At 46.3% G+C, this 18,983-nt stretch overlaps 1 protein-coding gene across 2 annotated transcripts in view; it reads left to right on the top strand.

The window, feature by feature from the left end:
- CNMD (chondromodulin) overlaps nt 1–18,596 on the top strand; it is a 29,453-nt gene extending 10,857 nt beyond the window's left edge. The window contains exons 4-7 of one of the 2 annotated variants that reach the window (XM_061133427.1): nt 4,419–4,532; nt 8,968–9,121; nt 14,508–14,677; nt 17,998–18,596. In XM_061133427.1, the coding sequence (XP_060989410.1) occupies nt 4,419–4,532; nt 8,968–9,121; nt 14,508–14,677; nt 17,998–18,213 (654 nt within the window). In that variant the 3' untranslated portion in view covers nt 18,214–18,596. The remainder of the gene's footprint in view (nt 1–4,418; nt 4,533–8,967; nt 9,122–14,507; nt 14,678–17,997) is intronic. The other variant, XM_061133428.1, reaches the window with a different exon arrangement.
- The last annotated feature ends 387 nt before the right edge of the window (nt 18,597–18,983 follow it).

Consider the following 18,983-nt stretch of genomic DNA (forward strand, 5'->3'; position numbering starts at 1 on the left):
GAGCCCCTAGTTTTGTGACAATAAAAAACTCCCTCAAAAGTTTCTAAATCACCCCTCTGGGGGAAGGTCCCCTTGCCCTCCTTGGGAATTTGTGGTTTAAGCCACAGAAATAAATGAGACCCCTAAAAAGAAAAAACTGTGTGGCTAAAATGAGATTAGCTGACTTTGGATAAAAGGCTATTAGATCTTTGGGATCCTCACTCACTACCTTTGTTAGCAAACATCTTCATTATCACCAGCTTCTAAGGTCTTGTTTGTTTGCAAAAACAGGAAATTTGCCTGTCTTTCTTGTGCCGTTCCCTTCCCTCTGTTTAATCTCTTAGCGTTTCTGGCTGCTTGATATGGATTTGTAGCTACATAGGGTGGTTAATACGTGTGAATTCCTTCCCACAGGACCCATCCCCATGGGGCTTCAGTTTTCTTTGCAGCCCGTAGACCGACTGTCAGAACTAACTCAATACTAGACACATTCAGGGCTGTGAATCCATCCGTAGTCAGTTCTCTCCCTGGGGAAATGGTAATGGATAGATGGTGCTTCCTCCCGGCATCTCCTCTCAGAAGCTACAATGGTTTGAAGTCAAGAGATCTAACATGGGCGGAGGGGGGTGGGAGGCTGGTCAAAATCTTGGCTTTCTCCTCCCACCAAAGCCAAATAAAAAATATGGCGACAGAGTTTGGAGGAAATAGAAAGGTAACTAATTCCCAGCTGGTGGACAGGGGAACACAGTAGGTTCACGCCTCAAGGACTGTGCCCACCCTCCCCCCAAGAGGAGTCTGCGGGCTTAAATAAGGACTCCCAATTAGGAGCCGGTGACGAGGAGCAAAGGTGTTAGCATCCTGATTCCTTCCTTTTTCGTTGTTTCAAAGACAGTCATAGGCTGGCATCATTAACCCAGCAATTGAGTCTGGTGGCTCTGTGGCCTTCTTTCTGATGTGTAAAAAGCTGAAGCTGAAACTCCGATACTTTGGCCACCTGATGCGAAGAACTGACTCATCAGAAAAGACCCTGATGCTGGGAAAGACTGAAGGCAAAAGGAGAAGGGGACGACAGAGGATGAGATGGTTAGATAGCATCACCGACTCAACGGACATGAATTTGAGCAAACTCCGAGAGATAGTAGAGGACAGAGGAGCCTGGAGTGCTGCAGTCCATGGGATTGCAAAGAGTTGGACACGGACACGACTGAGCGATTAGCAACAAACAGCAATAAGGGGAAGTGTTGTAAGGGTAAACACCAGATACGGGATGCAAATACGGGATGTATTTCGCATAGAGTCCAAGGAAGATGGGTGTGAAGCATAGCTCCTGCAGAGTTACGGGCAGAAAGGCAAGCTTAGTTGCGGACATGCAGAGTTAGGAGCAGTTAAAGTGAAAAACCAGGGATGTTCAGGCCTGCTCACTGTTTTCTTTACCTTCTTTGTTCTCAGGAGACGGAAAGAAGAAAACTCATTCCTCTTTTTTTTTTCTTTTCACTGCAGCAGAGGCAGTAATCCCCCTCCCCAAACTTTCGTTTTTCAAACCATGTGCCATAGATTGACATGTAGAATAAGAACAACTGACCTCTGGGAGACAGCATGGTAGAGAGCAGTGGTTCCCCAAGTGTGTTCCTTAGGCGACCAGCAGCAGCAGCACTGAGAGCTGGTTAGAAATGCATGGTTCAGCCCTCACGCCAGACCCCCGGATTCAGAAACTGGTGGGGGGTCCGTACAGTATTTTGTTTCATGAGTCCTCCAGGTGATTTGGTTGCAAGGAAAAGTTTGTGAGTCACTAGTACAGAGGGAACTTGGGTCCAGAGGCTGTGCCTTAGTACCCTGAGGCTGCTATAACAAATTACCACGGACTAGGTGACTTCTACACAACAGAAGTGTGTGTCTCATAGTTCTGGAGGCTGAGAAGTCCAAGGCTAAGGTGCCAGCAGGTTGCCTTTCTAGTGACGGCCTTGCTTTCTAGCTCACGGAAGGCTGTCTTCTCACTGTGTCCTACTCACAAGGCAGAAGGAGCTCTCTGGGGAAAGGACGCTAATCCTATTCATGAGGGCTCCACCTTCATGACCTCATGTGTTCTAAGTTGCTTTGGTCATGTCCAACTCTTTGCAACCCTATAGACTGTAGCCTGCAAGGTTCCTCTGTCCATGGGATTTTCCAGCAAGAATACTGAAGTGGGTTGCCATTTCCTTCTCCAGGGGATCTTCCCGACCCAGGGATGAAACCTGAGTCTCTTATGTCTCCTGCCTTGGCAGGTGGGTTCTTTATCACTAGCGCCACCTGGGAAGCCTCGTGACCTCACCCTTCCCAAAGACCCACTTCCAGGTACCCCTGCACGGGGCTTTAGGTTTCAGCATACAAATCTAGGTGGGGGTGGGTGAGACGCAAACATTCAGTGCAGAGTAGGCTACTGCTGTAAATCTTTGTGGATTCCATCTGTGGGTCAGGAAGACCCCTGGAGAAGGAAATAGACAGAGGGGCCTGGCAGGTTACAGTCCAGGTGGTCCCAAAGAGTCAGACATGACTAAGCAAGTGTGTGTGTGTGCGCACACACACACACACACACACACACACACACACACCCTGAACAAGTCTCTTTCTCCCGAGACTGGTGGTCCTCAACCCCAGCTTACATCATAAATACACAGGGAGCTTTTAAGCATGCCAGTGTCTGGGCACAGCCACAAGCCAGTTAAATGGAAATCTCTTAGGGGAGGCCCAGACATCTGTGTTTTTAAAATCTCTCCATGTGATTTTGGTGCAGAATCGAGACCCTCTGCAATAAGCCTGGAGTTCTTCCTCTGTCGAGGATTGGGGATGGGGGCTCATGCCTCCTCCTCCTTCTGGGTGAGAGGTGACGCGGGGAGGGATAAGTGAGATGCGTTACACGTGCATGTGGTCGATCAGGCCGTAAGAGAATCGACGAGGAGCTTCAAGAGGAAGGAGTCGTTCGTTCTGTCTGTCGCCCATCCATGTTTGCAGGGCGCCTGGCTCTGAGCTTCCATTCGGTGTAACTTTCCGTGAAGATCCTCAAGCGTGACTGACATGTGACTTCCTTCTTCCTTTAAGAGGGCTGAATGCTGGGGCTTCTCTGGTGGTCCCGTGATTAAGACTCTGAGCTTCCACTGCACAGGGCACAGGTTCAATCTCCAATCAGGAGAAAAGAAAAGAAAAAAATATTAAAAAAAAAAAAAAAAGGAGGGCTGAATCCTGCCCTAGGTTTCTAAAGGTGTTTCTCCCTCCCACTCCCTGGTATTGATATATTAGAACAAGTTCTGTGTCTTCCTGACATTTGTCTCAACCCAATAGGAGACTGCCCAGCTGAGAATTTCAGATTCGTGTTGGCGCCTACATTGTTATGGCATATAATTTGTAGATCTTAATACTGGTTTTGGCCACCAGTCATGGAATTAACCAGAAATGAAAGTAAACACTCTTGGGTCAGGACATAACGCTATGCCTGACGCACTCCGTGGGCAGAATCAGGGCTGAGCTGTCAGCTAGGACCGGAGCCTTGCGGCTGAGATTTCCCTGGAGGCCAGTCCCTAGGCAGACGAGGAGACATTGTCTATATCTCATGGGACAAAAACAAAACATCCAAGTCCTTGGATGAGTTCTGCGAGCAAACTTCAGCTCCCAGTGTGATAGAAAGCTACTGTTTCCTCTGGGTTCAGCAGCTTAAGAAGAACCTGAATCCACGAAATTCATTAATTGGACCAGCATCTTCTGAGAACTTCTGTGGGAGCACCAAACGAAAACAAAAAAGAAGAGAATTGGGTTGATCTCAGGCTTAGAGTTGAGTGGGGAGGTGACGTTCATAAGACACAAGGGCCCTGAGAACTCAGTGCCAGATGAGGGGTGGCGAGGGGAGGGCTTTCAGAAAGCCAGAGGAGAGGGGACCCACTTAGGCTGGGCTGGGCAGAGAAACCTGCAGGGAGAAGACGGCATTTCCTCTGAGCTTGCAGGATGGGTGGAGCAATTAGCGCACTGCATCCCAGCTCAAAGTCAGACCTTGACAGAAGCCTCCCCATCATGCTGTCTAAAGGACCATCCTAGGACGATCCTAGCAGTCCAGTGGTTAAGACTCCATGCTGCCACTGCAGAGGGCGCGTAGGTTCGGTCCCTGGTGGGGGAACTAAGATCCTACATGCCTCACAGCATGGCCAACAATAAAAAATAGAGCACCCTCTCCTGTCACACCTATTTCCACACCCTGCTTTATTTTTCTCTAGCACTTAACGCCACCTGACTTTATCTCTATTTTTTATTTTTGGTAAATAACACTGAAAGGTAAGCTCCATGGGGCAGAGATGCCACCTGTTTTGTTCACCCCTGTACCTGGCACCTGGAGTAGCACGTAGCTCGCAGTAGACTCTCAATACACTGAATAAATGAATGGATGAACAGAGGATGGATCAACTTTTGTTTCCTAGGGCATCACAGGAATCCGTTTCGCTGGAGGAGAGAAGTGCTACATCAAAGCGCAGGTGAAGGCTCGCATCCCGGAGGTGGACACCCTGGCCAAGCAGAGCATCTCCTCTGAACTGGTGGGTACCAGCAGGAGCGTTGGCACACATTGAAGGCACAACCCTCCTGCCTCTAGATCCTGGATAGGGCTGTGACCAGAACACAAGCTCTCTTTCTTCCCTGACAAAGAACTTAACTACTTTGGTCCTACTTGTTGGTTCCAAGTGATCATTCTTACATGATGTTGCATAATTGAAGGTTTTGGAAAACCAGATTTTAAAGTACATAAAGGGTAATGGTCATGACATGGCCCTTATTTGCTGATGCTAGGGACTTCCCAGGTGGCACTAGTGGTGAAGAACCCACCTGCTGATGCAGGAGATGTAGGAGATTCGGGTTCAATCCCTGGATGGAGAAGATCCCCTGAAGAAGGAAATGGCAACCCACTCCAGTATTCTGGCCCGGAGAATCCTATGGACAGAGGAGCCTGGAAGGCTACATAGGGTTGCAATCCATAGGGTTGCAAAGGGTCGGATGCATCTGAAGTAACTTAGCACGCACTCAGGGAACTGATCAGCAATTAAGACAACTTAAAGGACTTCAGGTGTTAGGATCATTAAGGGGCTCAGGAGCCTAAAGCCTCACTCCAGCCTCTGTGCCACTCAGCCAGGGGAGAAGTCCTCCTGGAAATTCCTCATAGCTGATCACTCAGCCTCTGCTTGAAACAATGACCAGGCTCTCCTTCCCCGTGTGTCAGGCAACTTCTTGGGAGGAAGTTCTAATTGTTTTGCCAAAGTTGAGCTGAATGGCACCCCCTACAATGCTTCTCACCAGTTCAAGTTCAGCCCAATGAGGCTATTCAACATATATAGAATTCCTTTCCTATGTATCAGAACCTTGTGAAGTTCTTTAAACATATTTCATCCATTTATTATTAATAGCTTGCCTTTGAGCTTGGTTTTATAAGAGCTTGCATTAAGAGTTGCACACAGCATTCTAAAGACATATTTAACTGTAATACCTTATACTGATTTGGTGCTTTAGGGCTTACGAAGTAGCCGCATTCATTGTCATCTTCCATTTGAGTTGTAGCAGGGTAGGGTGGAAGAAAAATGGACTTTGGAGACTGTGGGTTTAAATCCCAGCTCTGACGCTTGCTGTGAATGTGGCGTCAGGTTTTTAAGCCTCAGTCTGTCATCTGCAAACGAGGGTGTGCACTCTGTCCCCACGGCCCTGAACTTGCTAGATGATGACTAAACGGATGCTGCTTTGAGTCTTAATTTTATTATGATCACCTCTGATCCTTCCAGGATCCCCAAGAGGGAGGTGAGCCAGGCATCAGCTCCCGAAAGGCAGATGAAGAAAACTAAGAGTAAGCAGAGGCGCCTGGAAACTGCTCGATTGTTGCTCTCCTAGGAGTAGGCCCAGGTGTCTCAACATACAGTTTTTCAAGCTGGCCAGCATGTCCTCAGTATCTCCTCCACTCCCCACTTCCCCAGCCATTCATCCCTCCCATCACTCTCCTCTGATCATGAGCTCGTTTGTGGCCCATGAACTGCACCCTTTGGAACACAAGTCTGGACCCGCTCTCTAGAAATGAGACCGAGACCGCCTGTGTTCTGACCTTGAACATCTCTTATTGGGTTACCTTTTCAAGGTCTTATCACTAAGCTTCTGTTATGAAACCTTTAATGAACTGTAATCCTCAACGTTTCCCTCATGAGTAGACGTAAAGAGCCAACTTCCCAACCAGATCTTAACTGACCGAGATCTTATCATGAGTTTGCAGCGGTACAGGGGCTTCCACACTTCCAACTCGGGGGGCGTGGGTTCAGTTCCTGGTCAGGGGAACTAAGATCCCACATGTCCTGAGGTGCAGCATAAAAAAAGGTTTGCAGTACATTTTCTGATTTTTTTTTAAAAAAACATGGTTTTTTTTCCTGATTTTTAAAAACAACACTTTGTCATTATAGAAATCCAGGAATACATGAAAGGAAAGAGTAGAAAGTCATGCAGAGTTACAAAATCCATGCATAACTAATGCTAATGTTTTGGTAAATTTTCTTCATGTACAATGTGTGTGATATGCTTTTTATAATCGAAGTTATACTGATGTACATCCTTATTAGTTTCACTTAACTTTAGGTCTTCCAAAATGTAGGTGATAATGGATTATTGTATGTTATCATATGATTATAATTTTTAATTGATATTAAAACTTGCCTGGTTGTCCAGTAGCTAAGACTCCAAACCACCAATACAGGGGGCTATGGTTTGATCCCTGGGTAGGAAACTAGACCCCACATACCGCAACTAAGACCTAGTGCAACCAAATAAATAAATATTTTTTAAAAGTTTATATGAATGAAAATTTAAAATTATAATCATAGGATTATAATTGTAAAAGGCTTTTGCTCTTGAATATCGGTATCTTCAAATTTCCATTCTCTCAAAACTAATAATTTAAAATAATTTTTTTTGAATACAGATATAATTCACCTTGGTGAATAGCTCTGCACTTAAGTCTTTGCCTCTGATTCTTTTCTGAGGCCACAGAGGTGAATTCTGTTTCTTGTGTTTTAGTTGCTTCTCCGGTGTGTGGTGGATTCTCTGGTGGACAAAGCCAAATTCAGACAACATGCTTGTATGAATTAGGAATGTGTTGGCTGCAAGTAGCTTCCCTAGGTGTTGCACTGGTAAAGAATCTGCCTGCAATGCAGGAGATGTGGGTTGGATCCCTGAGTGGGGAAGATCCTCTGGAGAAGGGCGTGGCAACCCACTCCAGTATTCTTGCCTGGAAAAGACAGAGGAGCTTGGCGGTCTGCGGTCCATGGGGTGGCAAAGAGTTGGACGCGACTGAGCTTGAACACACACACACACACAGCAGGCCATGACACTTAGAGTGACTTCGACAAATAAGGATTGTTTTTTCCTCCTTGGAAGTAGGTGACCCCAGGCATTGACTCCACGGCCAGCGTCTTATTTTTGCAGCCTTTACTTCCAGCTCTAAATGTCAACCACTCTGTCAAGAAAGGAAGGCAGGAAGATGCTGAACAAAGCCAACCATGCTTTCTCTGGACTCAGGAAAAGCGGACGGCTTCGCATTCCCTCCACACACTTTAGCATGAATTGCATTGTCTAGAACTGGTCACACGGGCACCCTTAGCTGCCAGGGAGTCTGAGAAAGCAGGTGTCTCCCTGGGGCCACAAACAAAAGCAGGATTGTGTTCCAAGAGAAAGGAAGGAGGAAGGAGATGGGGTAGCAGCTGAAAGGATGTGCATGCGCTTTTACTTAAGGTTCCTAGCTTGTAGGTTTCACGCATATGCATTCTCCCTATCACCTCACTCTGTCCCCATGCACTTCAGATTATGATGGGGTAGATTTATGTACCACTAGCTCTCATGCATTTTTCATCAGTTTTGTACAACTTTTAAAAGCTACTATACCCAAAGAGCATTCATTTCCTGGATGGAGCCATTTAATTTCAGGTGAATAACTGGATTACCTGCGTGTTCACTGCCTCCAATAACTTTAAGTTGTTTTAATGCTGCCAGAAGCCTGAGGGATAAAGCATAAACGAAGTGTTGCTTTTAGCTATGAAATCAGGAGAAAACATTTTAATTTCTCCAACCTATTGCAAACTAATAAATACATGAAAGGCACAACCTGGCAAAATAAACTTGTCTCCCGGGTTATCAAGCCATTCTCAGCATCTCACTGCAGAAGAAAATCCAGGCTTTAGCTTTGAAATTTCAGTGGTGCGCTTGATGCGAAGAACATCTGAGATATGTTTTGTTATAGCTGGGAGATGCAGAAATGGTTTATGTTAAATACTACTTTGAACTGAAGACATTAAAGAACCAATCACTGGCTTTTTCCATTGTGGTTTGGAAGCGGCAGAACGAGGCCCCGGAGGACATTGACTTCACACGAAGGACGCCTCTCTCCTCTATCAGATTCTAGAGTCCATTCAATCGCTTTTCCTCCAAAGCATCTTTGATCAAAAATATCAGATTAATCGAAATCTCAAAGTTGGCATCAAGTAATTTTCACTTCTACTTAAGACGCTCAGATTCACACCTTCGAATTATCCAAAGGCCAGATGGCGTGAGGGGTGTGGAGTGTTGTGAAGAGAGCTACAAAGAGATGAGGACTTCAGAGTCCGTGTGTGTGCATGCCGTTGGATTCTCATTACGTTTTCTTTTAAATTGGATTGAAGTCCAGTTGATTTACAAAGTCGCATTAATTTCTGCTGTGCAGCCAAGCGGCTCAGTTTCACATGTATCTGTTCTTTTCCTGTTCTTTTCCACTGTGGTTCATCACCAGATATAGAATATAACTCTCCCTGTGCTCTACAGAAAGACCTTGTTGTTTATCCATCCTGTACTAGTTTGCATCTGCTAACCCTAAACTCATTTTTATAGGGCAAAATAATCTTTTACCAACACATGAATCTTCATACAAAGCGTGTTCCTCTGCCCCCTTTGATCCACGCATTTCCTTTTCACTTACAGGAAGGCAAGATCATGCCAGTTAAATACGAAGAAAATTCTCTCATCTGGGTGGCTGGAGACCAGCCCGTGAAGGACAACAGCTTCTTGAGTTCCAAAGTTTTAGAACTCTGCGGCGACCTTCCTATTTTCTGGCTTAAAGCAACCTACCCAAAAGGTAACATTTTAAATTCTCTGGAACTGCTTGGACCGCCCCCAGCCGGCGTGGGTTTCCTGTGAGCCCTGCACAGGCACGAGCCCGTGACAAGGAAGCTAAGCCGGGTGCAGGGCGCAGCGTCTCAGTAATTGGCACGGGAGACCGACGGGGAGGGGAGGGCGGCCGTGAGGTCACGGGGCAGGCCCAAGCAGCGGGCGGCAGGAAGCAGGTGGGCCCGGGCCCCTCGGCCTTACCTGCGGGCTTATTTATGACCTCCCACTGCTTCTGCTCTGCCCACCTCTCCCTTATTGCACTTTGCAATTTTACATTCTTTTATCCCTAAAGCAGAGACTCAAGGGACTAAAAATCTATCCTACGGCCAAATTTTTTTTTTTTTTTTTTCTGTAAAAGATTTATTTAATTATTTTTTGATTGTGGTGAGTCGTCATTGCTGAATGTGGGCTACTCTTCATGGCAGTGCATGGGCTTCTCACTGTAGTGGCCTCTCTTGTTGAGCAGCACAGACTCTAGGCACACAGGCTTCCTGAGCTGCGGCACACGGGTTTAGTTGCCCCTCGGCCTGTGGGTCCTCCCGGACCAGGGATCGAACCCATGTCCCCTGCCTTAGCAGGCAGATTCTTAACCACTGAACCACCAGGGAAGCCCCTGCCAAATCTTTATTATGCTCAAACCTTGAATCATCGGATAGCCACAGGCAGCTGTGGACACAGGCTGAGATGCCTAAGTTCAAGGCTCGTACACTGCTTCCAAGTCCAAGAAAAATAAATGAAGGGCTTTCACAGCAGGTCGGAGTACACCTGGGGCCGTTTCCAGGGCAGGTGAGCCCTGCAGCCAGGCTGCTCCCCGGGGTTCCGTCTCTCCCCAGCGCTTGTCCTTGTTTAGTCTCTCAAACGTGACAGACTCTCTGTGGCCCCAGGGACTGCAGCCCACCAGGCTCCTCTGTCCATGGAATTCTCCAGGCAAGAAGACTGGAGTGGGTTGCCATGTCCTCCTCCAGGGGATCTTCCCAACCCAGGGATCAAGCCCAGGTCTCCTGCATTGCAGGTAGATTCTTTACCGACTGAGCCACCAGAAATATCTACTGTCTTGATTTCCACCACAGTCACCCCACTGACCTCCCAAAGGCCAGCTCTGCAGCTCTGGTTTATTGGTGGGGCAAAGGCCCCCTTCATAGCACAGCTTAGATGGGCTACGTTCTCAGAAAGTTACGTTGAACACGGAGAGAGAACAGCATGGAAATACAGAGAATTCGGGGGTTAGAACCACCAGACTTAGGAGAAGGGGACAGACAGTGACTGTTTCATGCGTGCAGAAATCAGTTTTGCAAGATGAAAAGTTTGGGATACAGTTGGTGATGATGGTTGTGGAGCAGTGTGACTGTACTTAATGCCTGACTATATACTTTAAAATGGTTAGGATGGTGGGTCTTATATATATTTTACCACAATTGAAAAAACACACACCAGGCTTAGAAAGTCCCAGCTTCTCATTCTGCCATGGCTAACTCATTCCCCCAGTTCACAAGTCTTATTCAGTTCCAAAGCTTGGATAAAGTGGTTACATTTTAGCCCAGGCAAAGCAAATAGGATGCAGTTTATAAGTCACTGGCAGCAGCTGTCTGGAAGAGCAGGTTCAGAATTCTGAGGCCACATGCAGGCTCAGTGAGAGAGAATCCTCTGAGCAGTGTCTGCCGCAAGGGCTGCCAAATGGACCATTGCTCTTGCTGTCCTGGGTCTAGCCCCAGACAGAATCCCAAGGACAGAGGAGCCTGGTGGGCTACAGTCCATAGGGTCGCACAGAGTCGGACAGGACTGAATCGACTTAGCACAGCACATCCTGGGTCTTGCTCCATCGAGTATTCATACCTCCATTCTCTGGCCACTTACAACTTCTGCCTCTTTATTCCCCACCTGTCTTCACATGGAATGGGCCATCCATCACCCAGGAACTCCTTCTCCAATACCTTGTCACCTTTTCCAATCAAGGACAAAAGTCTCGGCGCGTCCCTGGCGGTCCAGTGGTTAAGACCTTGACTTTCAATGCAGGGGTTGCAGGTTCAACCGCTGGTTGGGGAACTAAGATCCCACATGCCTTTGGCCAAAAAACAAAACATAAAACAGAAGCAATATGGTAACAAATTCAATAAAGAGTGTAAAAATGGCCCATATCAAAAGTCTTAAAAAAAAAAAAAAAAAAGGACAAAGTCTCCAACTCGGTCATCATGATGAGCTCTAACTACTTTCTGTTTGAGGACATGCCTCTTACCCAGAGAGTTCATTCATTCATTCAACAGTGATTGGCACGTCTATTATGTGCCATTTACTTGTTCCAGGCACCTGGAATGCACTGATGAACAGAAGAGACAAGAATCCATGCCCCCTAGGAATTTTGCATCGTAGCTAGGGGAGACACTGCATATATACCGAAATAAGAAAATTCTTCGCTACAATCCAAGGTGCTATGGGGGGCTTCCTAGGTGGCGCTAGTGGTAAAGAACCTGCCTGCCAATGCAGGAGATAAAAGAGATGGGGGTTCAATCCCTGGGTCAGGAAGATCCCCTGGAGGAAATGGCAACCCACTCCAGTGTTCTTGCCTGGAGAATCCTGTGGACAGAGGAGACTGGCGGGCTATAGTCCATGGGGTCACAAAGTGTTGGACACGACTGAAGTGACTTAACACACACAAGGTGTTATGGAAAAAGGACAGAGCGGGACGGGGGGGCCTGGGGGCAGAGTTGGGACGATGGTGCTATTGGCAGTGCAGGATGATTGATAAAACGAGAACCTTCACCCTCTGAGAAAGAGCTGTGACTTGTTCCCTCACAGTCCAACAGCGTGATCCCTTCTGAAATATTCAGTAATGTGTCATTAAGTATTAATCACACATGGTAGGTATTCAATCATCACCCCATCCATCCAAGAATTACACATATTATACACAACAGCAGAAAAGTGGAAATCACCTAAATGCCCCCAGATTTGAAAAGGATTAAATTAAATGTTGGTGTAGTCACAGGATGGAATAGCATAGACATTGAAAGTGAGGGATTTCCTTTCCAGTCTCTCATAAATGCAGTGTATTTTACAATAAAGACAACAGAATTAAACCCTCTCCGAGGATGCCGGGATCCCCGCCACCTAATTCTAATAGAGCCTCCCAGCGCCAGGGTCTGGCAGCCCCTGCCCTCGTCAGCGTCACGGAGCTGAACCACAGAGCACTGGGAGTGACCGAACAAGGTCAGAGGGAAGCGGCCCGCGGGCTGTGTGCTGCAGCTTTCCATTTTGTCCTTATTTCATCTTTACCAACAACTACCCAGCCTTCCCAGGTGGTGCTAGTGGTAAAGAACCCGCCTGCCAAGGCAGGAGATGTAAAAGATGTGGGTTCAATTCCTGGGTCGGGAAGATCCCTTGGAGAAGGGAATGGCAACCCACTCCAGTATTCTTACCTGGAGACCCCGTGGACAGAGGGCCCGGCGGGCCACAGTCCATGGGGTTGCAAGAGCCGGACATGACTAAAGCAACTTCATACACACTGTATTCTAACAACTGTCCAGTCATACTCCCCTTTTATAGATGAAGAAACCAAGGTCAGTGGTTGAATTGCTCTCCTGAGGTCACTGATTAAAAGAAGTCCAACTGATTTTAAAAAAATTTTTAATTAGAAAAAAAAAAAAAAGAAATGGAGTGTGAGATTTGAATCCAGGTCTCCCCAATGCGTCTCCAGCCCTGCCTGAGAAACCAAAAGGCTACCCATGGAAGCTATCCACAGCTGGGCACACAACCACAGCCTCACAGATACCATCATCACCTAACATTCAAGGGCTTATTATATGCCAAAGACTATGCTAAAACCCTGAGACAAAATTCTCATGACCTCTATCGCTACCCTGTGAGTTAGATACTAGCATTATCCCCATTTCAGAGAAGAAACTGAGGCTGGGAGAGACGCCAAAGCGCCCGCTGTGGTCCTCTCTGCATTCCTGTTACTCAGAGGCCATGGGACCCACGAGGCAGTGTGGAAAGCAAGGGCACTGAGCTGGGAGCCAGAGCCGCTCATCTCTGCCACCTGCTCTGTGATCTCGGCTGAGTCACTTGGTCTTCTCAAGCCTAACAATTGCATCTGCTAATTTGCATCTGCTGATCAGATGCCTTTGTGTATAAAAGTATTTGCTTATTCTATCCCAGAATTTGTAAAAGAATCAACCAAGGACTTCCCTGGTGGTCCAGTGGTTAAGAATTCGCCTGCCAATACAGGGGCCACGGGCTCAATCCCTGGTCTGGGACGATCCCACATGCTGTGGACAACTAGTGAGCCCATGAGGCGCAACAAGAGAAGCCGCTATAATGAAGAGTAGCCCCCACTTGCTGCAACCAGAGAAAGCCCAGGAGCAGCCATGAAGACCTAGCACAGCCAAAAATAATTTTTTCAAAAAAGAATCAACCAAGATAATAATAAATCTCCTGGAAACTGTAATGCTTTATACATATATTGTAAATCCAGGAGGAATGCATAGGGCTGCAAGTAACAGAATAGCTGATTAACAGTGATTTCAACAAATACATACAGGTTAACTTTTCTCAGACAGCTAGAACTCTGGAGGTAGGTTTTTGGCACCGTCATCAACTCTCTTTCTAGCTTACTGTCTGCTACATGAGGCATGCTGGATTGTCATCCTTCTATCACTTCTAGTCACATAACCGAGATATCATGTCTACCTTCAAGGAAGGTAAACCAGCCGGAGGAAGCTGTATCTGTCCCTTTCACCAAGAAAACAAAAACCTTCCTGGAAACTGTAGTAGCATTCTGCTTAGGTCTCATCTGTCCACTCCTAATTGCAAGGGAGGCTAGGGGAAAATGTGCTACTTTACTTTCTCAGCCCCTAAGTAGAAGCAGGGGATTCTCTGGTGGCTCAGTGGTAAAGAAGCCACCTGCAATGCAGGAGACTCGGGTTCAATCCCTGGTCCAAGGTCTCCTGGAGAAGGAAATGGCAACCCACTAGTATTCTTCCCAAGAGAACCCCACAGACAGAGGAGCCTGGGGGGGCTATAGTCCCTGGGGTCACAAACAGTAGGACATGACTGAGCTACTGACCAGCAAGTAGAGCCAGGCTGAGGAAGGGAATTGCAAGTGGATTCGGTCAGCTGTCTTACACCATCTGCCTCAGTTGGCATTATAAACCAAAGTCTGGTTATCTGATGCTAAACCCAAGACTTTAGTAGTCTTAAGAAAATGTGTATATTTAAATAGGATAGGATCTACCCATGTGTTTGTTTTTGTGTCCTTTTCTTATGTTTTTCACCCTGATAAACACAGAATTTCCTTAATGAAATAAAGGAAATAACTCACAGCAGTTTTATTGTTCTTGTTTGTTTTCGTATTTTTGTAGAAATCCAGAGAGAAAGAAGAGAATTGGTAAGAAAAACTGTTACCACAACGACCACAAGTAGACTACGCAGTGGGCCACGGGGCAACCCAGGCCCTGGGAGACCAAGTAATGAAACCAGACCCGGCGTCCAGGAGGACACAGAGCCCTTCAATCCAGACAACCCTTACCACGTGAGTGCCGGCGTCTGTACCACAGCCTTGACTGGGCACATGAAACCCAGCACCGAAGCTGCGGTGGTTCTGCTCGAGATTTCAAAGCAGCACTTAGTATCCAACTTTTATTCAATTATTTCAAATACATCTTAATTTGCTTACTGCAGAGTTCATAAGTGAGGGTAACAGCACTTCAGTATTGCTTCTGTAGTGTGAAATCCTGATGGGTTGTACTCCTTATTCAAGGTTGTTTTCTGGGCTCTGCTCGTTTGAGTCACAGGCAAATTCATGAAGACACATTCACATCAGGAATTATTTAAAAATATTTCCAAGCATGTGCCCTGCAGGCAACACACAGACTGAAAAGACTCTCTTTCCCCTTCTATGTCCACAATATTCATCCAGTCATCAGACATTTGCCGAGAACCTGCTCTTTTCCAGGCCCTGTGCACACAGGAGTGACTTCTGCCCTTGCGGGCACTCAGTCCATTTGGGAGACAGACTCACACAGGGGATCAAACACTTCAGACGGAAACCTTGGGAACTGGTGATTGTAAGGATGACACCAACATGCTCAAAACTTCTCAAATCTTCAACAAAGTATAGTTTATCATCACTATACGTTGCAGGGAGTGAAATCAGAAAAATAAGCATGTATGTGTAACTAGTGTTTTGACTAGTTAAATAATAAACTAATAAACTAGTATTTTAACTAATTAGAAAAAAATACATGCATTTATTTTTTAAAAAATGTATACAATGAAAAGTGAGTTTACCTTCTACCACAGACACCCTCCTCCGAGCAGTCTTTAACAATGGCTGTTTGCCCACTTTCTCTGCATAAGTGTGTACACACACACACACACACACACACACACATTTTTAACACAAAAGAGCATACACAACTTCCTTACTTTGCTGTCTCCCCAGTTACAATACAGTATGTTAGGAATTCTACTGTATCTCCTGTATGGTTCCACTTCATCCACTTCAGTGGTGACCTTGCAGTCCATTGTGTGGATAAATGTATAGAAACTGAAACAGTTCTGCTTTGGTGGGCACGTAAACTATTTCCTCCAATACCATCAGCAGGCTGCACCTAGGACAGCCTGCGCAGGGTCTGGGAAAGACGACGTGAGGGAAAGCAGCTGAGGCTGTTAGCACAGGTCCCAGCACACAGGAAGTACTCACGTGCCCCATTGTCATCTTGCCCACACGTCTTGTACACGAAGGGAGTACATCTTCAGCACAAATGGGACTACCCCGGTGCTGTGCTTTAGTCACTCAGTCGTGTCCGACTCTGCAACTCCATGGACTGGAGCCCGCCAGGCTCCTCAGTCCATGGGATTCTCCAGGCAAGAATACTGGAGTGGGTTGCCATGCCCTCCTCCAGGGGATCTTCCCAACCCAGGCATCAAACCCAGGTCTCCTGATTGCAGGCAGGTTCTTTACCAGCTGAGCCACCAGAAAAACCCTTCCTGGTGGCTCTGTGCTGTAGGTATTTAAAAAACTGCAACTGCAGAGAGAGGCTTTCTGTGAACTCCCTGTATCTGCCTAAAGACAGATCCTCCAGAAGGAATTTTGTTGTCATAAATCCCCTCCCCGGGAGTTTCATTAATTCATTAACCAGGGAAGATGGACTCATCACAGGAGGAGAGTGGAAATCAGCACCACACTCAGACAACTTCATCACAAACTATCATACCTCCAATGTGTTCTTCTAAGGGTCCACTCATCTCTCCTAGAAGTCACTGACCCTGCCATAAGAGATCTACATCTCCCGGACCCTTTCCTATTCAGATAATATTTAACCCTGAATTTTATGCCGCCTCGGAGAGTTACTCATTTTTCCTGGGTATCTCCCATCAAGACGGTAAAGAATCTGCCTGCAATGAGGGAGACCTGGGTTCGATCCCTGGATTGGGAAGATCCCCTGGAGGGAACCCACTCCAGTGTTCTTGCCTGGGGAAACCCATGGACAGAGGCCCACCAGGCTACAGTGCATGGAGCCGCAGAGTCAGGCATGACTGAGTGACTAACTTTCACTTTTAGCACAGGTACTGACGCATGTGGGTTTACTGGGTCACAGTGGATGGGAATTTTACATTGTAATAGAGGACACTAGATTGCCTTCCAGGGAATTATAGCAGCTACAAGTCTTTAAATGGTAATACAAGGCCTCGTTTATTATCAAACTTTTTAAATAGCCTTGGGTGTAAAACTGTGTCTCCTGTCTTGGCCAGTCTTTAATTATCTGTAAGGCTGAGCATCTTTTCATGCACAGAGAAGTCATTTGCGCATTTTCTTTCCTATGTAGCCTACTCAGTCCCTTATTGTTTCATGTGTTGCAAATTATTTTCTGGTTTGTCATTTTAGACTAATATTTATATTTTAAAAAGACGCAGAGCAAAAAGTATTTAAGTAACCCAAGGCTTACTAGAAAATTCAGGATGCCACGGTACTTCATTGCTAAAGCTCAAAGAACAATAAAGGAATAAAACGTGAATAGACAAACAGAAAAGTTAATTTATTCTCCAGGCAGCTGGCCTCCCTGCACCTGGGTCTAGGGGAGGGCTTCAGCCCCTTTACAGGAGGTGGATAGGATGTGACTGTGCCCTGCTTCCAGACTTCAGGGATCCGTGTCCCTGAAAAACTTTCACAGAGCAGTTTCTTCCCATCTTAAGTGTTGAGCTTGCAAGCAGGAACATCTTCCCTATGACTTCCGCCCTTCCCTTATCCCTTTAAGGAAGTAGCTCAGAAACCTCTCAATAACCAGAGATTCCTGCCTACTTTTTACTCCTAGTAAACTTCTGTTGACCCCTCAGGTGAGGAATGCCTCAGCCAGTAGGCTTGTTGACCCCTCCTGCCCTGAGTGCATGTGTGCGGAGTCGTGTCTGACTCTTTCCAACCCCGTGGACTGGAGCCCGCCAGGCTCCTCTGTCCATGGGACTCTCCAGGCAAGAAGACTGGAGTGGGTTGCCATGCCCTCCTCCAGATCTTCCTGACCCAGGGATGGAGCTCCTGTCTCTTTTGTCTCCTGCATTGGCAGGTGGGTTCTTTACCTCTAGCGCCACCTGAGAATGGAGAAACTTCACCATAACATTAAAAAAAAAAAAAAAAAAAATTTTCCTGTAAGCAACCGATCACGCAGGGTGTGTAAGTTCCCTCATGTTAGAAGGGTTTCTGAATGATAAGGTTTTAAAGATTGAAAGCGCCTTACGGAAAACAGTGATTGCTGGTACCACTGAGACATTTAAGACCTTATTTTAAAATGAATGTGCGTGCTATAAACGTCTCCTTATGAAGGAAACACAAGTAATTCTCTTTTTATTTCACAGCAGCAGGAAGGAGAAAGCATGACATTCGACCCCAGACTGGATCATGAAGGGATCTGCTGTATAGAATGCAGGAGGAGCTACACCCACTGCCAGAAGATCTGTGAGCCCCTGGGGGGCTACTACCCGTGGCCTTATAACTACCAGGGCTGCCGTTCAGCCTGCAGAGTTATCATGCCTTGTAGCTGGTGGGTGGCCCGCATCCTGGGCATGGTGTGAAAGTACTTCAGGGAGCAGGTGCTGTGAAGAAGTCAAACTCCAGAGACAGCCAAAGCTTGGGGCATCTTGAAGCTAAAGGGACCATAAAGTATTTTATGTTCCATCTGAGCAATGTTATTCGAGACACTGAACAGAATACTTTTCAACTGCTTTACAGAACTTTATTCAGAATTGCAAACATACTGAGAGGGTAGTTTTAAGTCTAAAATATCATAATAGTCCTTTTATTAATTGCTTTTTTTTTTTGCTTTTCTTTGCCAGGAAGTTCTGCTTTTAAGCCTTCCTTACCAAGCTATTTTGAAATAATCATGAAAAATTACTTACAATATGTCAAAGATCTCAACTGTACACTTGAGTTCCTTTTAAATCAAGTCACTGACTAAAACGATTGTCTTCTGTTGTTATTTGCTCAGAATTCCTCAGTTGTTCTTAATCTTTATTGTTCTTTTCTCCTCTTGCAAATGTGCCCCCAGAGTTCCCAGATAAAAATAAGAGACAAAAAAGGGAAAATGAGACATCTAATGAAATCTACCTGAGAGTAAACAACGCTGAAGGTGGCAGCTCACGGGAACTCTGGTAATAGGAGGCCGCTCTGTTAAGAGTTGGGCCAAGAAAAGAGCGCTAGGGTAAAGAAGAGTGCAGTCCAAGGTTAATCAGACTTGTGGGGAAGCACTTTCACTGACATTCTGAAAACCAGGTCTTCACATCCCTTTCAATCTGCTTTCCGTTAGGTGGTCTTCGGGGTTGAAGCAGCATAATGATTTCTACCT

This window comes from Dama dama, chromosome 30, assembly GCF_033118175.1.
Source record: "Dama dama isolate Ldn47 chromosome 30, ASM3311817v1, whole genome shotgun sequence".
Taxonomy (NCBI): domain Eukaryota; kingdom Metazoa; phylum Chordata; class Mammalia; order Artiodactyla; family Cervidae; genus Dama; species Dama dama.